We start from the raw sequence: 21249 nt of genomic DNA on the forward strand, positions 1-21249 counted from the left end.
AAGTTTCAGCAGCAAAGATGTATCAGATGATACTGTTCACTGGGGGCTGTGATGTTCTCCAATCAGAATGGTCCAGTAAATAGTGGTCCACCCCCATCATGGAATACTGTTACAACCCAAAATGAGCTGGTAGACATCGGCATGGATTAGAATGTCCACAACATGTTGCTAAATTTAAAAAGAAAGTTGATCCCAGGGCAGCTGGATGGCTTAGTTGGTTAGAGCTCGAGCTCTGGACAACAGGGTTGCTGGTTCGATTCCCACATGGGGCAGTGAGCTGCGCCTTCCACAACTAGATTGAAGACAATGAGCTGCTGCTGAGCTGCCGGTGGGAGGTGGGATGGCTTAATTGGTTAGAGCACCGGCTCTTAACAACAGGTTTGCCGGTTCAATTCCCAATGGTGGGCTGCGCCCCCTGCAGCTAAGATTGAAAACCGCAACTGGACTTGGAGCTAAGTTGCACCCTCCACAATTAGATTGAAGGACACCGACTTGGAGCTGATGGGCCCTGGAGAAACACACTGTTCCCCAATATTCCCTAATAAAATTTATTTAAAAGAAAAAGAAAGGGTGGATGGGTGGCTCAGTTGGTTAGAGCGAAAGCTCTGGGCAACAGGGCTGACAGTTCGATTCTCACATGGGGCAGCGAACTGCGCTCTCCACAACTAGAATGAATGAAGTCAATGAGTTGCCGCTGAGCTCCCAGGTGGCCAGATGGCTCAGTTGGTTGGAGTGCATGCTATCAACCACAAGGTTGCCAGTTCGACTCCCACAAGGGATGGTGGGCTGCGCCACCTGCAACTAACAAGAGCGACTGGACCTGGAGCTGAGCTGTGACCTCCACAACTAAGAGTCAAAGGACAACAACTTGACTTGGATGGAGCTGGTGAGTCCTGGGCAAAGCACACTACTGTTCCCCAATTTAAAAAAAGGTCCTGGAAATACACACTGTTCCCCAATAAAGTCCTGTTCCCCTTCTCCAATAAAATCTTTTAAAAACAATGGATCCCATGTTTATGAAATAAAAGTGTTGCATGGGGGCAAAGGAAGCAGGTTACAGAAGAGTGTATGTAACATGCTCCTCTTAAAAAAACGTATAGGTTTACTCCATGCAAAGGGGTAGGACTGGAAGATTTTTCACTGAAATGTCTCTGAGGACCTGTGACTTAATTTCGCTTTTTCGGTTTGCTTAGCAGTATGTCCTAATTTTTCCACAAGGATCGCACACCATCTGTGTATTTTGTAAAAGCCTCAACTATAGGCTTATGCACCATAAGGGCTTGAGAATCTTGAGACTCCATAAGTATTGAACACCGCTTGGGGTGGGTCCACTCTGAGGTGTCTGCTCCGGGCTGTCTCCCTGAAGTCTCCAGGTGCCCAGTAAGTCAACTGCTTATTGGCGCCACTTGTAGGGCTCCTTCCTTCCTTGTCTCAGATCCTCACTCTCATCGGGGCTTCCTGGGGTGACCTCTTGAATAACCAAACCCTCATCTTGAGATGTGTTCTGGGGACTCCAAACTATGACAGTGCCCCTCTGTATTCTATCACCTGAAACAATCCTGGGGACCACACAGGGTTGAGTTTGGTTGTCCGTCTTTTCTTGGGCTATTTCAGGGACGTTTTATGGGACAGGCTCTCACTGACCCCTCATCCACTCACTCTCCCACCAGCTTCTCTCCAGCACCCCAATCATGGCCAGCAGCAGGCGTGGGGTCTGGGAATGGTGTGTCATAAGCAGAGCATTGGACCAAGAAGAGAACACAGACTTATGTGAAACCCAACCAGGCACATTTAATAAAAAAATAAGCAAGTTATCCAGGACATGGCCAGGTGAGCAGTTACTATCCGTCCCTAAGAGTGAAGCACTGCTGGCCGGCTCTGACATTCATTTCTGGCTGAAGGCACAGAGAGTCCTCCAGCCTGGGCTGGGGAATAACCTGCCCAGGCGGAGGGCAGCACCCATGCAGCTGAGCTCATGAAGGCCTCAAACATACGAGCCCACCAAAGGCTTGGACAGAGGACCCCCACTGAGCAGGCAGAGACCACACCTGAGAGGCAGGCCAGGGAGGTCAAGCAAACAGGACTGAGGTGGGCAGGGGAGACCCAGCCCCCATCTTCGTCCCTGCCCCCTCCAGGGGGGCTGGGGCCAGGGGGCCTGCGTGTGACCATGTGGTCGCTGGGACCTGGCAGCTGTCCCTGGTGAGAGAAGATCCACCCTCCCTCCTGGGTGATGGGAGGGTGTTGTCTGCTCGGGTGACTAGGGGACAAACAAGGGACTCACTCAATCACAAGGTTTGGCACACAGTAGGTGCTCAATAAATATCTACTGCATGAAGAAATGAAAGGACTCATTTTGTTCATCTCTGTGACCCCGCACACATGTGGGTGATCAAATGCTGACTGAGCAACTGTCACACTGTTTTGTATCACTAATGCCTGGCACACAGTAAATACTCCTCAGATGTATGGAGAAGAAACCAATTAAAGAATGGAAAGCACCTTGTTTATCTCTATCCCAGCACTGAGCTCAGCTCCCAGCACACAGCAGGCACTCAATAAATGCACTGAGTCAATAAGCACTTTTGTGTCACAAGTCCCAAGCACACAGTAGGTGCTTGACCTGTGTTTGAATAAATGAATGAAAGTGTCTTGCTTAACCTCAATATTCCCAGAGCCTGAAATGGTGCCCAACATATAGTAGGCATTCAATAAATATTTGAATTAATTAAAAAAATGAATGCGTATCACTAGTACCTGATTCTTGGTGGGGGAATCAATAATGCTTGATGACTGAATCAATCACTGACTGAGGGAATAATTATTCCTTGTTCACTGCCATCGCACATGAACCTGGCACGCAGTCAATGCTTTCAAAATGGCAAGCACACAGAGAAATGAATGATGGCCTGTTTCCACTCAATCTCCTGGTTCCAAGCCCTGTTCCTGGCATACAGTAGGCATTCCATGAATGCTGTGTGCATGCACATGATTGCTGAGCAAGAGCTGGCTGAATACCACCCTGCGTGGAGAGCCCGCTGTGGCTCGCCATGGATCCGCACGTGGAGGCTGGGGCAGCGCCGGCTGCTTTGGTGTTTTGGTTGCTGCCCCTCAGAGCTCGTCCCGGGCAGCACTGTCCAGCGGGGACTGCAGCACGTCCGAGTTCTTGGCTTCACGGCTCAATGCCTGCTGCTCCCGCATCTTCTGGGATTTGGCACGGTCCCAATCAGTCTTGACGTGCTCGTTGTTCCACACGACTGAGGTCTCTGTGTCACTCACGTACCCATCGTCCCCTGTGTAGTGTGTAGGGTACACAAGCAGGGGCTCCACCGAGAAGGCGCGCAGGTTGCGGGAGGAGAAGTGGGCCTTGTACTCGGACCTGGGGGGAGGGAAGTGAAGGGCAGCAGTGGGTCAGGGGAAGGGACAGATGGAGGGAGAAGTGGGAGGGGACAGTTTGAGACAGAAGTGGGTGGGAAGCAGATACAGATGGAACCAGAAGTGGAGGGAACACACAGAGGCAGTGGGCAAAGGAAAAGGAATCTTCCTGGGGGTGCCCAAGCCTCGTGCCTCCCCTTCCAGGACAACCATACAGTGAGACCCCAGCCCGCCTGCCCGCCACAACCCCATCTCACACTGGGTGCTTGTCGAACATGACTGGCAGGAACTCGTCAACAGGCAGCATCTTGGAGAGTGGCTGGGCAGCCAGCAGCTTGCGGGCGCCTTGCAGAGAGATCACGTAGGCCAGCGTCCAGTAGGAGTAGTCAGCCTCCACCAGGTTCCTCACACGGGGCACAGCCGTCTCAGGGTGCTCCACCTGCATCCGCTTCCGGCCCACGTAGCTGCGGTGCAGAACCGGGACCTGTCACCCTCCTAGCGCCCACCAGAGCACACTGCCCAGCAAGGCAGGGATCTAGTGAGCCCGTCAGGCCCTGCGGTGGGAGCGGGCTTGGCATGTTTAGGGCACAACAAAGAGGCGTGTAGAGCTGGACTGGCAGGACCACAGGACAGGGTCTGGGGCCCACAAGGAGGACGGATCTTTTCCAAGGCCATTAGGGAGCCATGGAAGGATCTGGCCCTGGGGAGAATGGGATTTCTGGGACGTCCTCTGAGGCTGTGCCACAAGCAAGAAGAGTGGGTCTGAGTGGGACCAGAGGGCTGTGGGGCAGTGGGGTGAGGTGCAAGGACATGGCGAGCAGTCGAAATGAAAGGGTGAAGTTATATTCTTATTAATAGCAGAGACCAACGTCTGGGGCCTAGAACCTGGATCAGGACCCTAGATATGGGAGAGGGAGGGAGGGAGGGAGGGAGGAGGAACCTACCCTCCTATAGGAGATCCCAAAGGACTGTTCCAGAGATATGCTGGCCACATCTGACCTAGTGCTGGTCTAAGACCCAGACTCCCTAGCTACTCCTCACACTCTAGCCAAGTCCACAGCGGCCGGCCAGACTACCAAATCCTAACCACACCCACCCAGGCCACACCCCCAGCCCCTCAGCCACGCCCATAGGCAGCCAGGGAAAATCTTAGCCATAGCTCATCCCCCAAGCCCTGACAAACCCCACTGTCCATAGCCAGGTGCCTAGACTTCCAGGTCATTCTTCTATGGCCCTACCCCATTGCCCTCAGGCCACATCCCAAGTCTGACTGCTCTCAGTTTCAGGGACCACGAGACCCCTCACACAGGCGACACACACACACACGAGTCCCCCCTCTGCCATACTACCAAGAGTTGGCTCAACCTACTAACCAGCTGCCCTCAGATCTATATGCTATAGGTCATACTTCTGAGCTCTGGCTCCAACCCCAGCTCTAGCTCCACCCCACTCCTGACCACAATACTGAGTGAGCCCTGACCCCACCCCCAGGCCCCAGGCCCCAGCCCCAGCCCACCCCACACCAGGCCCTTGAGCCCTGACCAGAGACCACATCGCTGAGCTCTGGCCCTACCCCTAAGCCACAGCTCCACCACACTCGATATTTCACCCCTGGGCACTGGCCACACCCCAGTTCTGCCCCTGCGCCAGACCACGCCCCTGAGCTCTGGCCATGCCCCAGACCACGCCACCAGTCCTGGCTCCACCCCCAGACCCCACACTCACATGAGGTCCCAGTCTAGATCCTCCCTCTCAATATCCCGCATGAGGTTCATCAGGCGCCTCTTGAAGAAGATCTCAAAGCGCAGGTCGTCCTCGAACACAAGCGATTTTTGCAGTCCCCGGTCCACGACCTGAGGGAGACCAAGACCCAGCCTCACCCTGAAGCCAGCTTTGCTTAAAGGCTCTGGGGTAGCAGGAGAGAAGCAAATGTGCCCCTCTCCCACCACTGTATGCACTGATCTCTCCTCCAGACCACACCTCCTTGCACACTTGGTAACAGATGCCTCGGCCTGGCTGCTCCTTCCCACCCCAGGGTCTGGGGTTGTGCTGACACACAGCACCCTTCCCCACACAGTGGCAGGCAGACTTCCTCTCACCCTCAGGCTTCAGCTCTAATGTCACCTACTTAGGAGCTTCTTCCTGACCACCACCCAAAGGTGCAAGCTAAGGACAATTCATAGCCCTGGGCCCCTTCACTAGATGTATCTCACTTATTTCACTTTGCTTTATTTCTTTGTGGTTTATCATTAGTCACCCTACCTTGTGGAGCCGTGAGCCCTCTGCAGGACATTGGGTCTGTCCTGGTGGCTATTGTGTCCCCAGTACCAGGCCTGGCACACAGTAGGTGCTTGCCAAATGTTCCCTGAATGAACGTCAGAATCTTCATGACTGTCCCCTGAGGCTGTGACTCTGTCATCTGTGGAAACTGAAGCTCAGACTTGAGAGCACCTTCCTGCTCACAGAGCTCATCCCTCTAAGAAGTAGGGAACCTGGGTGTTCCCTGGCTCCTGGGATGCTTGCTAGGACACCACAACCTCTGCCCCATGCTATCCATGATGAATCACAGGAAAGGAGGGCAACCTGAGGGAGCATCCATTGCCTCAAATGCCTGGACATCCCCTCCAGGGCACCCTCCCACCCTGCATCCAGATGCCCCATCTGGCCTCATGCCTGGCCACCCAGGTTTGAATCCCAGCCTGGCATCCTCGCCTACCACAGCCTCTCCACCTGACTGTGGCTGATGTGCTCCAGGGTTAATGGCTGCCCCTGGCATGGGGTCCACACTAGTTAATGTCACCATGGCTGTTACTTCTATTAGTAAATGTCAAAACTGGAATCAAGGCTCCAGACATTTGAAAGCAGCTAGGTGTGAAGAGGCCTCAATTGGGGGTCCCTGGGCCTTAGACCCCACCTATTTCAAAATTGGGCTCCCCCCACCCCCTTCCCAGTCTCAGTTTCCACATCCATACAATGGAAGGACATTCACTACAGCGAGGTCCTGGGTCCTGCTGCAGCTTTGGAAGCTGCCTAGGGTACAAGCGATGCCCTCCCTGAGCTGGGAAGGCTGAGGAGGGCCCTGTCCCACCCGTGCAACTGCACACCCAGCCCCACCGGACTCACCTCTTTCCAGATGTTATAGTGGCTGAGGAAGCATCCCAACTCGCCCTTGGTGAGGGGCCGCCCATGGTAGGGATCCCGGTAGCCAGGAAGCATCTGGATGCCCAGCGCCTCCACCTGGCTAGTGTTCATGGCTCTGAAAGTAGGGACAGGAGGGAGTCAGTGGAAGAGCCACTCTGCCTGCCATTCCACCATTAGTGCCCCCTCCCACCAAGTGGCTGCCTCCTCCTTCCACCATTGGCACAGCTCCTGAACCTACGGCCAGGCCTGCAGAGAGGGGTCTACACACAGTGCGGCCCTGCCAGGCCCTCTCCTAGGGTCAGACTCACTTCCCCTCCACTGTGGCCCCCACCAGAACAGCCTACACTCCTCCCCACTGGGTTGGACTCTGCCTTCCATGACGCCCACCAGCAGCAGGGTCTATACCCGCATGCAGACCCATCCCTCCCCTGGCTCAGACTCACTTGCCGTCCACGGCCTCCACCAGTCGGCACTGGATCTCCTGCACCTGTAGTGCCTGCAGCATGCGTTCCCGCCGGTCCTGACGCCGCTTCAGGTTGATCATAAAGACCTGAGGCACAGAGCCCCCATTGGACCCTCCAGCCCCCACACCCCGCCCTCCTCTCCCCCACCCCAGAAGGCCTGGTCCACCTCATCAAAGTCCATCTTGTCAGGCGTCTTGGTGGGCACCGAGATAAACCGGGAGGGCGCTGCTGGTGGGTGCTTCACTGTAGGGCAAAGAGAAGCCAAGGGGTTGCTGGGGTCATGGGGTGGGAAGATGTTCCAGCTTCTTTCCATCGCCGCCGCCATATTACCCCGAGCTCCTCAGCCTGGGGCTGGAGACCTGGCTGTGCCCCACCCACCACACGAGCGCTAGTATCTCTCCCCCGCCCCCTAATCACTCTGGCTGTTAGCAAGCCAATCTCACCCGTTCTTACCTCAGGCCTCTGCATGGCACCTCCTTCCTTCCTCCCCCACGAACTGTTCTCAGCTAAGATGCCCTCTTGAGGAAGGGTGAGCCTCCCGACCATCCCCTCAGGCTGAGTCAGGTACCTCTTCCCGGCCCCACAGTGGCACCTGGGCTTCCATCATCAAACTCACATCCAGTTATCCTAACTCCTTATCTAGCTCTTGTGAGCCCCATGGGATGAACACCAGGTCTGTCCACTCATACTGGGTCCCCAGTGCCCAACACAGGGCTCGGCATATAGCAGTTGCTCAATTATTACTCAGAATGAACAAAGGACTGATGACAAACTGTGTGACCCTGACCTCGCTGAGTCTCATATTCCTCATCTATAAAATGGGCTAATAACCCCTCAGAGGTTTCATGAAAAGATGCCATGAAATCACACACTTTATGGGTTGGCGTCCTCCCCCAAAAAGACACGTTGGCTTCTGAACCCCTAGGACCTCAGAATGTGACCCTGTTTGGAAATAGAGAGGTGATCAAGATAGAATGAGGTCATTAGAGTGGGACCTAATCACTGTGACAGGTCCTTGTAAAAGTGGAAAATGTGGATACAGAGACACACATAGGAAAGACACATAGGGAGATGGGTCATGTGACTGAGTGATGCATCTACCAGCCAAGGTTTGCCCAGAATTTCAGAGTAGTCAGGACTGTTCTTGTAGCTGCTTTAAGCAATGCTCAGACCACACCCCCGGGCCATCGTGGCACATTCCTGATGGTTTCCTGGAGAAGATTAAACCCACAGGGGGACATGAGCCTGGCTGGCCCACAAAAGGCCACCGTGACAGGGTGTGTGGCATCTGCCCTGCCAACAACAAAGAACCTGTGTGAGCTCAAGGGACAGACACAGGTCCCTCTGTCTGGGAGAGGACTGGGCGAGGCCCAGAGCCAATCTGGCACCTCCCACCTCACAGCCTGGGCCTCTCCCAAACCCACAGTGTCCCAGGGCTTCCTGCTACCCAGAGCCCTTCAGCTCCTGGCGGCGCACCCTCCTGAAGGGAGCTGAGACCAAGGGCAAGACTTTGGGATCTGAGAATGTAGGCTCAGATCCCAGATGCCCCTTCCCTTCTTTGTCAGAGCCTCTGTGTCCCACCCCGCACGAGGGGGTATGGATGGCAACAGTACCTGCCTGTGGGGAAGTGGGATCTCATCACTCAGAGCTTTTCTGCAAGTCTAAAATTTCATCGTAGAAAGATTTTTGAACACATGAAAAATCACATGCACAGCCCAGGTCCCGGTGCCCATGCACAGATGGAAAGAAAATGTGATCAAATATATGGTGATGGAAGGAGAACTGACTCTGGGTGGTGAACACACAATTGGATTTATAGATGATGTAATACAGAATTGTACACCTGAAATCTATGTAGTTTTACTAACAATTGTCACCCCAATAAATTTAAAAAATAAATTATAAAAAGAAAAGAAAATGTGGTTTTCACTCAAACAGAACGAAGGATTTACACAAATATCTGAAATCTCCAGACCCTCCCTCTATCTGTTCTATGTGCTCTGCTCTGGCCTTCAAGAAATAGGAAGATATTCACACCTCTGTTGTGGTTGAGTTTATAACAGCAGCATGAACTGTTTCCTGACCTGACGCAACAAATACATGTGAAAACTTAAATTAGGAAAACTATGGCAGACAGAGCTGCTTCTCACGGTCCAGTTGCCAGTAAGGGTTGGTAACAGGCAGAGACCTACCTCTCGTGACTCTGGCCCAGTGGGGTTCCCAGGCTGGACCTGAGCAACTGCATGTGACAGACACCCAGGTGTTGTGGGGTCTCCACTCTGGTGACCTTGTGGCCTCCAGGAGTCACCTCAAAAGACCAAAGTCCCTCCAAAACTGAGGGTAGGGTGTCATTCCAACTTCAGCCACCAGGGGGAGATTAATCCCTTCTCTGAGAACTGTCCAGAATGGGGAAACTAAGGCAAACAGCAGGGGGCCTGACCCCCCCATCTGTACACTGGGGGAATGGCTGTGCTGCCTCCCAGGACCTCTCAGGGATGTGTGTGCCCAGCACAGGGCAAGGCCCCCATGCAAGTGGATGCTGTACTGCTGTCCTCTTGTTTCAGAGACACCCTCCCACCCCACCCACCCTCGGCCAGGAGAAGCCCCCTCCTCAAATAACCTCAATGGCAGCTTGGCCCTGTGCCCTTGTTCCATCTCAGGGGTCCACCTGAGGGACAACTGCTAGTTTAATAATTTACGGATTTATTTGTATATCTATTAGAGAGACATGAGCTTGCAACTATGGTAAAAATATGTAGCTCCTTTTTTTAAAATAAATGTATTCAAGTAAAAAAAACCAGGTGTTCGCTTAAGATAAATATTAAATAAATATGTAGTAGATCTAAGGTTTGGAAATGCCCCAAAATGGCTGTGTCCCAGACACTCCCATGCACATGAAGTTTCATCAGTGAAAACCTGATGCTGTCCCTATTCCCACACCCTCCATGGCTCCCGACTGCCCCTGGGAAAAATCCTGGTGTTTGAGGCTACTGCCGCGCCCCTGCCTGCCAGGCCTGCCCAGCTCACCAGCCCCACCGACCTTGCCTGTTCCCTGAGCTCACATTTCCTCCAGACTCTCAGTTTCTGGCTGTAATCCTCTCTCTGGCTAACTCCTACTCACCTTTTATCTTAATGCCACCTCTTCCAGGAAGCCCACCCTGACTGCCATGCACAGCAGCGAGCAAGCCAGCATTCCCTGAGAGCAGGGACAACTGTCCACCTAGTTCATGTCGGGTTCCCAGTGCCCAGCAAAGGGACAGGTGCTCAATCAGTGTTAAGGGGATGGATGTGAGATAGCAGAGAAAGGGCAGCGTGGGCAGACTCACCCATGACTTCCAACTGCACGTGCATGAAGCTCTCGGCCTCGTCCTGAAGGGTACTGTGTGCCCTCAGCGGCACCGGCAGGAACCCATACACTTCCTTGTTGCACACGTACATCTGGACCTCTGGGGCCGAGGAAACAACAATCAAAATTGAAAACAGAACAATAAGGTGGCAGTGGCCGCTTCCAACCATAGCATCAGACTCACAGCCCAGCGTTAGAGTCCCACTGTTCCCAGCAACCAGCAGAGACCCCTCAGATCTCCACCTGGGACTTGGAGCTAGAACAGGCGTTCCCGCTGGCAGGTGAGATATCGACAAACTCCAGAACTGTTAACAAGCGCCTTGCACCACCACTGACTCGATCCCTACAAGATTCCATGACAAAGCAAACCACAAAACAATGGGGGAACAGTAAAGATGCACATTTCTGCTAAAAAGGGAATGCAGCTGGACAAGACATTAGTAACATTTCCTCCATCTGTATTTGTCCTTTTCTGGATGGCTTAAATTTTTATAAAGTGAAAAACTCAATGAAAAAGATTTATATTTTAACTAACTTTTTCCGTAATGTGCCAGATGGTATAAATATTTTAGGCTGCTGGCCCAATGGTTTCTGTCTCAACAACTCAGTTCTGCCCTTGGAACATGAAAGCAGACACAGAGGACACTTACAAGGTCTGACAATTAAGTTTTCGAATTTGGTGCAATGATGTTGCTAACCTTTTTTTGGTATCAGAGGGATTATTCGTTATGAATTTGCACCAACTGGAAAACAGTTAACCAAGTTTACTATTTGGAAGTGCTGAAAAGGCTGCGTGAAAAAGTTAGACGACCTGAACTTTTCGCCAACAATTCATGGCTCTTGCATCACAACAATGCACCAGCTCACACGGCACTGTCTGTGAGGGAGTTTTTAGCCAGTAAGTAAATAACTGTATTGGAACACCCTCCCTACTCACGTGATCTGGCCCTCAACTACTTCTTTCTTTACCAGAAGGTAAAGGAAATATTGAAAGGAAGACATTTTGATGACATTCAGGACATCAAGAGTAATATGACAACAGCTCTGATTGCCATTCCAGAAAGAGTTCTAAGATTGCTTTGAAAGGTGAACTAGGTGCTGGTGTCGGTGCATAGCTTCCCAAGGGGAGTACTTCGAAGGTGACCATAGTGATATTCAGCAATAAGGTATGTAGTACTTTTTCTAGGATGAGTTCACGAACTTAATTGTCTGACCTCGTAAATAAATGGTGTGGCTGCATGCTGATAAAACTTTTTTTACAGGCAGTGAAATTTGAATTTTGTATAATTTTCAGATGTCACAAAATAGTACCCTGAGTTTCATTTTTTCCCAACCATTTACAAATATAAAAATCATTCTCAGCTTGTAGCTGTACAGAAACAGATGGTGGGCTGGATTTGGCCCTCTGACCACAGTTTGCCAACCCCTGGTTTAGAGTAAATAACAGGTCAGCAAATGGCCGTGTTCTTTCTTGCTAAAACATTTTTCCCCCTAATTATACAATTAGGAAACAATTATGTTCAACTACAGAAAATTAGGAGAATACAGGAAAATATTAAGTGGAAATAACCTTCAATAAATAGGCCTGAAAGACCTGAGAGGGGGAAAACCAGGGCTGGAGAAAGAATGGGTCTTAGGAACATCATCTGAACACCTGGATACAGCCACACCTGAAGCCACCCCTGCACCCTGCAGTTTTGGTCCTGTGTACCTGCCATGGGCTGTCTGGATTTGCTCAACATGATCCCAAAGAACCAGCCAGATGAAGCCTCTATGACAGCAAACCCCTGAGGGCTCACCTGCCTGCTTGCAGGAGAAGGCAAAAACGATGATGTCATCAAAGGACCAGGTGTAGTCAGGGTGTGGAGGGTAGAAGGCCAAGTTCCTGGAGGCCGACTTCCGCAGGTCTATCAGGAAGGTCGAGTGCACCATGGGAACCGCGAAGCAGCCTTTGCGGTCCCTCTTTCGGATGGGGATGTAGGCAGGAGTGCGCTTGTAGTAGCCCTGCAGGGAAGGGGCAGAGTTCTGCATAGAGGTGCCTCAAGGTGAGGCTGGAAGCCCAGGGCAATGTGAGGCATGGAACACCTGGAGAGCAAGGCCTGCATGCCAGCTGCTGGCTGCAGTGGGCATTCCCTGGGCACAGGGCTCTGGGTGTATTCAGTGACAGCCTCCACAACCAGAGGTTCAGCTGATGGGACACTGGCAGATAAGAGGGAAACAGCCGCCTACTTGCACACCCAGCTCTGGTTGTTCAGAAACCCACTTCAGTTCAGAAATGCAGCCTTTGAAGGGGGAAATTAAAAAGCTGAAAAAAGGACTGGACATTTGACAGCCTTTGATTTACATAGAAACTGAACATCAATTCAATTTAGAAGTTTTTAAAAGCTTGTGGAACAATCTGGAGTTGGCCTCTCTCTTCCTCATACCCTTTACAAATTAGAGTTGTTGGCACATAACCTTTAGATTTCTATGACATTTAAAAGAAATAAAGCCACTGAATTCTTCACTTTAAAATGGTGAGTTTTATCTTTTGGGAATTGCATGTCAGTTAAAAACAAAGACAGGAGGAGACAGGATGTGGTCAGCCTCCTGGCTCCAGCCGCCCAGCCCCCTTCCCCTGGCATGGCTCCCACCCCAGCACCCACCCTTCTTTCCCCTGGCTTTGGCTGCAACCTCAGTCTCAACCCTGGGGTGGGACGTGTGGCCCAGGCCTGGCCAATCATAGCCTAACATGCTGTTAGCTTTAGTAAGGGGTTCAGGGGTCATGGGAGAGACTGGACAAGGCTCAATCAGAGAGGACTTTGGCTAGATGCTGTGGGGATCATTCCCCAGGAGTCTGAAAAATGAAGCCACCGAGGGATGGACGAAGACAGGAATGTTGTTGGAACACCTGGATCAAGCTGTGCCTGAAGTCCCATCCAGGCACCACCACTTCCTAGTTGTGTGAGCTTAGGCAAGTTACTTCCTCTCTGTTTCTGTTTCTTCCTCAGCAACTGGGAAGAGGGGAGGAGAGGACACAAACATGGACCCTGCCGCAGGGACTGTGTTGTGAAATGCTTGCCATGAGGTGGTGTGATGGTAAGTGAGGCCCTACTTGCTAAGCCCTGTCCCCACCACCCCCTGGCACCCACCCCACCCCGGCAGCCCCCTGACCTGAGAAGTCATCCCACACCAGAAGTTGGAATATGCAGCCCGGGAATCCAGCATGGGCGCCACCACCGTCTTGTTCTCCGCGATAAGCAGGGTGAGCGTGTCAGGGTTCAGAATCAGGTTGTCTGCGTCCACAAACTGCAACACATCCATTTCGGCATCAGTGTGGGCCATGGGAGCGACCGGGCTAGGTCACAGCTCAGAATGGCTGTGACGTCCCTGGGGTCTGGGGCACCTGGAGTAGCACATGCGGCCCTGGAAGCCACCCTGGCTCTGCCCTTAGTAACCAGCCGAGTTATATTCACACAATGAAACGGGGTGCGCAGGGAGGAGCAGGAACGGACCGCACAGCACATAGCAACACCAATGGGTCCTAGATACAGCGCTGACGCGACACCAGACATGACAGCGGGCATGCCATGTGGCCCCATTTATGGGAACTTTTACAACAGGCAGAACTGGTCCATGAGGGCAGTCGGGACAGAGGCCACCTCTGTGGGGAGTGGCCTGGGGCAACACACTTTTTTCTTTGTGAGCTGGATACCAATAAAAAGTTTATAAAAGCAGGAACCTTTTTTTTCTTTTAACACCTTGAACGTCGGGGTTAAAAGATGGTAACTTGCTTGTTGCAGCAAAGAAAAAAGCCTGGAAGGAAATTCATCAAACCATGACCAGGATCACCATGGTGGGGAGCGGCCGGCTGGTCCCCACCACACCGTGTGTCACCAACACCTTCCAGAAAGCCCACACCAGGATGGGTGCTGTCGTGTTGTTTGTCACATGAACTGGGAACGAACGGCCCAGGAGTCTAGCAGCGTTTGAAGGAAGACTTCAACGAATCAGCTAGAGAAATTCTGGCTGTCCCGCCACAATTAAAAATTACACCACATAAATCGATGCAGTAGGATGTTCCCGTGTACCGGCAGGTAAAAACACACAGGTCACGGTATATTGCAGAACTATTAGCAGGTGGGGTTTTTTAAAAAATGCATCTGGTCCACAGATAATACTTTTTGTTACCCACGCAGTATTTTTAGAACATTTGGATCACTTGCTGGAAACAACAGCATAAACTAGAATTCCAGGCTTCTCTGGCACCGTGGGAACAGTATCTGCACATGGCAACCCTCAGCTGGAGATGGGAGGTGGCTGGCTGCCCTTTAGGACAAGCCTTGTGGTTGTGTTATATTCCCCACCCAGCCCCTTGAGGACATTTAGATTTGTGACCTCTGAATAAATATGTAGTAAAAACAGCCAGAACAGTCTGGAGGGTCCTCAAAAAGTTAAACACAGAGTTATCATGTAACCCAGCAATTCCATTCCTGGGTACAGACCAAGAGAACTGGAAACAGGGACCCAAACAGATACTTGTACACCCATGTTCATAGCAGCACTATTCACAATCGCCAATAGGTGGAAACAACCTAAGTGTCCAACAATGGATGAACAGATAAACAAAATGCGGTCCATCCACACAATGGACTATTAGTCAGCCATAAAAAGAAATGAAGCTTTGACACGTTACAAAATGGATGAACCTTGAAAACATCATGCTGAGTGAGAGAAGCCAGACACAAAGGCCACATGGTGTAAGATTCCATTGATATGAAATGTCCAGAACAGACAAATCCAGAGACAGAAAGCAGGTAAGTGGTTGCCAGGGGCTGGGGGAGAGAGGGAAGGGGGAGCGACTGCTAATGGGGACGGGGTCTCCTTCTGGGGTGATAGAAATGTTCCGGAACTAGATAGAGGTGATGGTTGTACAACATTGCGAATGTGCTAAAAAGCACTGAACTGAACACTACTTTAAAATGGTTTATTTTATGTTATGTGAATTACACCTCAATTAAATAACACACACAAAAAAGCCAGAAAGTGAATCTCTGAGGTAAGATTACAAGGTTTGTTTTTCAATTTCTGAAGCTCCTTATTTTTTTTGGTATATTTTCTTACAAGTAATATCCACAGTATGTGCAAAAAGAGAAAAAAGAGGCCCTTTTAATAATAATTGGACAAACGATTTCACATTCCCCCCCAAAAAGTATGGATTTCCAAACTCCCCTATTTCAAAAATAATATGGTGTGTCAAAAGCTGCTTTGAGTTTTGAACCAACGCCTTAAGTTCTACCCAGGTTTGCTGAGAGAAAAAAGTAAAAACCAGCCAACCTCAAACCATGAAAGCAAAACAGACAGGGTGGCCCTGTGTGGGATGGTTCCAGGCACAGCCAGTCCTACCTCTGTGCCTCACTGGTTCCCAGACCCCAGCCAGCAGGCTGAAACCTCCCTCTCTAAGCCTCCACGTTCCCATCTGTAAAATGGTCTGATGAGCCATCAACCTACAGGTCCCTCAAGAGGAGTCTTCCTCCTCCCAGAGGACAGCTTTATCCTTCCCGAGGGGCTCAGGCCAGAGGCTGAGCACCCTCACATCCAGGCCCCAAGCAGGGCCTCAGCATGCATCCTGAACCCACCTGCCTTTCTCCACAGCCCTGCCCCACACAGGCCCAGCTCCTACCGTAGTCACAGGGGCTCAGAACACAGCCCTCCCCTGCTCACACACCCTCATGGCTCCCCATTACCAGAGTAAAAGTCAAAGGTCTCCCTCAGGCTGCACAGGCCTGCCCCACCCGCGACTTCAGTGCCACTTCCTGCGCTGCCCCTTTAACCACGCCACTCCAGCTACACTGGCCGCCTCCTTGCTGCCTGCTTTGTTCCCTCTGCCTCAGATACTGTCCCCCAGCTTCCCCCAAGGCTGGTTCCTTTGCTCCCTCAGGTCTCTGCTAGGGTCCCCTCCTAACGGAGGTCCCCCAACCTTGCTCACTCATCATACACCCTGATTATGCCATCTGTTGTGGGTTGAATGGTAAGCCCCCCAAACAGATATGGTGAAGTGCTAACCCCTGGTACCTGTGACTGTCACATTATTTGGAAATATGGTCTTTGTAGATGTAAGTTAAGATGGGGTCATCAGAGGGGTAGTAGATTGGGGGAGGAGGGTTACCACTTTGTGAGGGGTGTAAATGTCTATTACATTGTTTTGTACATGTGAAACTAATAAAAAATAAAAGAAAATGAAAAAAAAAAAAGATGGGCTCACACTGGATAAGGGTGGACCCTAAATGCAATGACTGGTGACCTTAGAAGAAGAGAAGTCCATGTGACCACAGAGGTAGGGATTGGAGTGGTGCAGCCGCAAGCCAAGGACGCCTGGAGCCACCTGAAGCTGGAAGACGCAAAAGGATGCCCTCCTGAAGCTTTTGGGGGAAACACAGCCCTGCTGACACCTGGATTTGACTTCTAGCCCCCAGAACTGTGAGACAACACACTTCCACTGTTTTAAACTCCCCATTGTGGGACTTTGTTCCGGTAGCCCCAGGACACTGACAATGCCTTTCTACAACTTTCTACAACTTTGTCACAGCACTGGCTGCCTTCTGATGTTTCCTCACTCAGTTTGGTTTGTGTTTTCATCAGTTCCACCTTTCCCAGGACACTAGGAAGGTAAGGTTCAGCCTGTGCAGGTCCTCACTGGGCCCCCAGGGCCCAGCAGCAGGGCACTGGGAGGGGCTTGCAAATGTGTGTCGATTGATAAATAAAGAAGGTACAGACCTCAGCTTGGAGCCTGGCATGTACACAAAACCAGCCACAGGCAGTCAGGTTGGCATCACTGTGTCTAAATACCCAGCTGCTATCAATGCTCTCTCCATCCACACCAGGGGAGGGGGTCATGACCAGGTCAAGTGGACAGGAAGGCCCGTGGCCTCTGGGCACTTATCCAACATTGCTGCCTTTAACACTCAACCCTCTCCTTCTTTCCAGAGGCAATGCCGGCCCAGAAGGAGGAAGTGAAAATCAGGCCTCAGCAGCTCAGTGTCGCCAAGGCCCCCAGGCCCTGACCCATCCTCCTGCTTCTTGAGGTGACCCAGAGGGTGCTGTCACCAGTGTGTGGAGATCTGGGGTCACTGGTAATGGTGGTAAAAGTGAAGACGACCCAAGTGTCCAACCATAAGGACAGTTGTGGACACAATCTAATGGTTAGGAACCCAGGGGTCCCATACAGAATCCCAGCTCTTCCAACTAACCAGTTGGGTTCCCTCTGACAACTCACATCCCCTCTCAAGCCTCAGTTTCCCTCTCTATAAAATAGGGTTAAGGATGGTCTCCATATCCACTGCTCTGCTTTCCCTTCTGACACTCTAGACACACCTTGTGCTCCGTAGCCGGAAAACTTACCAGGATGTAATCGGCCCACATGTCCCGGGCTGATTTCAGGGCTGCCTGGCGCAACTTCATGACGTGCTCATAGCGAGAATCAGACCAGTGTTTAGGGCCCTCCTCATCCGGGTAGGACCTGCAGAGAGGCAGCTGTGATGTGGGAAGCACATATAATGTTGGAACCTAGAGAGGGCCTAGGCTGTGGGCTGGTCAGAGAGGGCTTCCTGGAGGAGGGGATGGGTAAACTGGATCTGAAGGGGAGGGGGAAGCGAGTAAAAAAATAGGAGGAGGAAAATGTGTCCCCAGCAGGGGGCATGGCAGGTACCAAGGCACAGAGGGGAGAACCCCCAGGCAATCTGTAGAGCAGGAAGAAAGCTCAGGAGAGTGGGGAGCTGCTGGGAGAGAACACAGAGCAAAAGAAACTTGAAACCTGTTCTCCCAGACTTAGAATCTGGTCTGAGTAGTGGGTGGGTACAGACATAAACCCTGAATAAGTGACAGAAACCAGGGTCCAAAATGCAGGAGAGTTGGTGTTGGGTTGATGGTGAGACTGAGAACGAAGCAATGAGTGTCACCCAAAAGACATGGGGGTAAGAGAATTTTAGGTGGAGGGAATGGCTGGGGCAAAGGGCTGGGACAAGGGTTGTGAGGTGGGGATTATGACCCATTGTGAAGCTGAGGGTGGGTCAGAGTAGCCAGAGCTGGTGCTTAAGGCTGCAGACTTCCGCTGGAGGGTCAGAGGCTGAGGGGCTAGGGTTCTGTCGCAAGATGATGGGGAGTCATGGAGGGTGTGTGAGCAGGGGTGCAGCAGAGTCAGACTGGGAGGGCTCAGGGCAGGGCCTGGGGCTCACCTGGGCTCCTCTGCTGGCCGCCACTCCACGGAGTGGTATAAACTCTTCACAGCCACCAGCCATTCCCGCAGCACCGTGGACGTGTTGTCTAAGTTGTGGTCTGTGGCCACCCTGGGGGCAGAAGGAACAGTCAGTGAGGTCCGGGAGACAAGGCAGGACAGGGCAGCAGCCCAGCACCTGGGCTCAGCACCAGGGCTCAGCCTGCCATCAGCTACACAGCCCTGGGCAAGGACTTTCCCTCCCCATTCCTGTTTCCTTGTCTGTAACACAGCGGTGCGGATATTTCACTAGATTACAGAGAGGACGAAACAAGCTAGTTTTAGAAAAACACATGAGACACTGTTAGTACTACTGAGTATCTAGGATCTTATAAGAATGTTCAGTACTAACTATGTGTGATTTAATAAAAATATAAATACATCATACAGTCCCACCCCACCTTCCTTGATTCCCTCCTATGAGCGACACCAACTCGGAGCAGCCTGTGGTTACTCATTCATTCATTCAACAGATACTTCTTAAGCACCAACTGTGTGCTTGGATTATCCAGGCTGGGGAATCTAGGAAGGAGGGAAGAGGGACATTTGGGAGTCTAGTTTGACCAGAGCTGTTCTCCCTAGGGAACTGTCACTAAGTTGACAACAAGGACAGCAGTGATGACAGTAATAACCACAGCTCTAGTCACTGAGCACCAACCCATGACGCCAGGCACAGGGCTTCACACCCATTAACTGGTTAATCTTCAAAGACAAACCCAACCAGTTACATGAATACTCCCTTTTTCCAGATGAGGACACTGAGGCAGGAGGCAGGAAATCACCAGACTTGTTCACGGCTCTGCCACATTCCCCTTCCAGAAAGCATCCACTTACCCCACACACACAACCCACCAGCCCACTCTGGTCAGAAAACCTGATACAGGCTGGGTTCAGGGGCAGTGCAACAGCAGGAGTGGAAAGATAATTCAGTTAGTGGAAGTGCAATATGGGCCTCCGGCAACAACCCAACAGAGGGGGGCTCCAGGTTCCCCTTCTTTGCAGCTCCCCTTCTTTGTGTGCTCCAAAGGGGGTTAGGGGTCAGTCCCAGGCAGCAAGGCCTGTCCTGGGTGTGGTCTTGGATCTGCCCTCATGGGGGTGGGGTGGCGGGCAGCGGGCAGGGCAGTGGCCAGAACCCACTCTAAAGAGGCCAGAAAGCAGAGTAAGGGTCCACTCATCCTTATGGGGGAGGGGGAACAGCAGGCAGAGGGCACTCGTGGGTCTGGCTCCCCCAATGGGGGACAAGAAGCAAAAGGCACGCGTGGGTCTGGTCTGCCCGATAGACAGCAGGCAGAGGGCACGGGTGGGTAAGGCCCACCCGAGGGGGACAGCAAGCAGAGGGCTCTCTTGTGTCTGGCCCACCAGACGGGCAAAAAGCAAAAGGCACGCGTGGGTCTGGCCTGCCCGATGGACAGCAGGCAGAGGACACGGGTGAGTCTCGCCCGCCTTGCCCGGTGCCAGGACAGCAGGCAGGGTGCGGCGTGGACCCGCCAATGGGCAGCGGGCCGGACGCGGCCGGCGGCGCAGTGCTCACCACAACGCCATGCGCTCCCGCGGGTGCTGCAGCCGTTCCAGCGCGCCCAGCGTGGCGGGCAGCGCGTGGGCCGCGTTGCGCGCCAGCAGCGCGACGAGCACGCGCGGCGCCTGCAGCGGTGACTCTGGGGTCCAGCGCTCCTCCGGGAAGTAGGCGGCGGCGCCCGGCGGGCCCCCGGGAGGGTGCAGCGCCAGCAGCAGCAGCAGCAGCGCTGGGAGCGGCTGCCCGCGCCGCCTGCACGCGCGTGGGGCCGCCGCCATCGCGCCACGCGTCTCCTTTAAGCCGCTTTTCTACCGGCGGACGTGGGACGCGCCTTAAAGGGGCCGTCAGGGCCTCGCCCCAGCCGCTCGCCTTAAAGAGGAAGAGAGCGCCAGGCGTGAATCAGCCATCAGGGCCCGCCTCCCAGGCCCTGCCTCGCGACAGGCTTAAAGCCTCAGAGCGCTGCTTAGTCTCGGTAGTCACCGCCCGCCCGGAGTGACGTTAGACGACAGGCGGGCTCGTGACGCCCCGCCCCGTTCCCACCTTAAAGGCACAGAGCTCAGAATCTTCCCTCTGAGCGACTGCTCCCGCTGGGACTTTCATCTGATGCGCCGTCCAACTTCCATTTATACAAGCCCCGGCTGTGCCACCAGGCAGGCCTAAGTAGTTAGGATCTGGTTTGGAACCCGAAAGATCTGAACCTGTTTCCCTGCCTGCATCGTGGGTTTTACCATCCTGGGTCCCCGACCTCACTGGGATGTCCTAGAGGAATGTTGTGTATTAAAAACACCTGGGCCCTGGCATCACTAGACCTGGCTCCCAATACATCCCCCACCTGGGCTCGCTGTGTGAGCTTCAGTATGTCCATCTGTACAATGGGGTCATATGGACCCCGAAGGGTTGGTGTGAAGATGGAGCCAGGTGATGCGCGGTACTGAGCATGCACTCTGGAGGCAGAATGGGCCTTACCATAGAAACGCTCCCAGGGGATTGTTTTCCAATACTCGAATGTATTTTCTAATGTTGAGGTCATTCTTAAAAATTCAGTTTTAAGAATGATGCTCAAATATATATTAATGTGTGTGTAGCAGGGTGTTAATATTATTGAATAAAATCCAGGGCACAGATTGTGTGTCCTGACTGTCTATCAAGGGACAAAGCAAGA

General features: G+C 52.4%; 1 protein-coding gene across 1 annotated transcript; it reads right to left on the reverse strand.

Moving 5' to 3' along the window:
* Nucleotides 1–1766: 1766 nt before the first annotated feature.
* Nucleotides 1767–20558, reverse strand: COLGALT1 (collagen beta(1-O)galactosyltransferase 1). The gene is made up of 12 exons (XM_074337930.1): nucleotides 20106–20558; nucleotides 18537–18647; nucleotides 17704–17821; nucleotides 13477–13611; nucleotides 12123–12327; nucleotides 10304–10423; nucleotides 7144–7220; nucleotides 6957–7063; nucleotides 6496–6628; nucleotides 5098–5225; nucleotides 3630–3836; nucleotides 1767–3376 (listed from the first exon to the last, which is right to left on the reverse strand). Exons 1-12 carry the CDS (start codon nucleotides 20363–20365, stop codon nucleotides 3109–3111), a joined length of 1869 nt encoding a protein of 622 aa, XP_074194031.1. The 5' UTR covers nucleotides 20366–20558; the 3' UTR covers nucleotides 1767–3108.
* Between the last annotated feature and the right edge of the window lie 691 nt (nucleotides 20559–21249).

Source organism: Rhinolophus sinicus, linkage group LG07 (assembly GCF_036562045.2).
Source record: "Rhinolophus sinicus isolate RSC01 linkage group LG07, ASM3656204v1, whole genome shotgun sequence".
NCBI lineage: Eukaryota > Metazoa > Chordata > Mammalia > Chiroptera > Rhinolophidae > Rhinolophus > Rhinolophus sinicus.

Bases quoted from the DNA above. Each gene is read 5' to 3' on its own strand.
- COLGALT1 (XM_074337930.1), bottom strand. From the start codon at position 20,365: ATGGCGGCGGCCCCACGCGCGTGCAGGCGGCGCGGGCAGCCGCTCCCA. The intron at 12,328-13,476 runs GTCAGGGGGCTG...CCTTCCCTGCAG, and splicing joins GGTGTGGGATGACTTCTCAG to GGCTACTACAAGCGCACTCC. The intron at 10,424-12,122 runs GTGAGCCCTCAG...CCTCGGCCCCAG, and splicing joins CTTCTCCTGCAAGCAGGCAG to AGGTCCAGATGTACGTGTGC.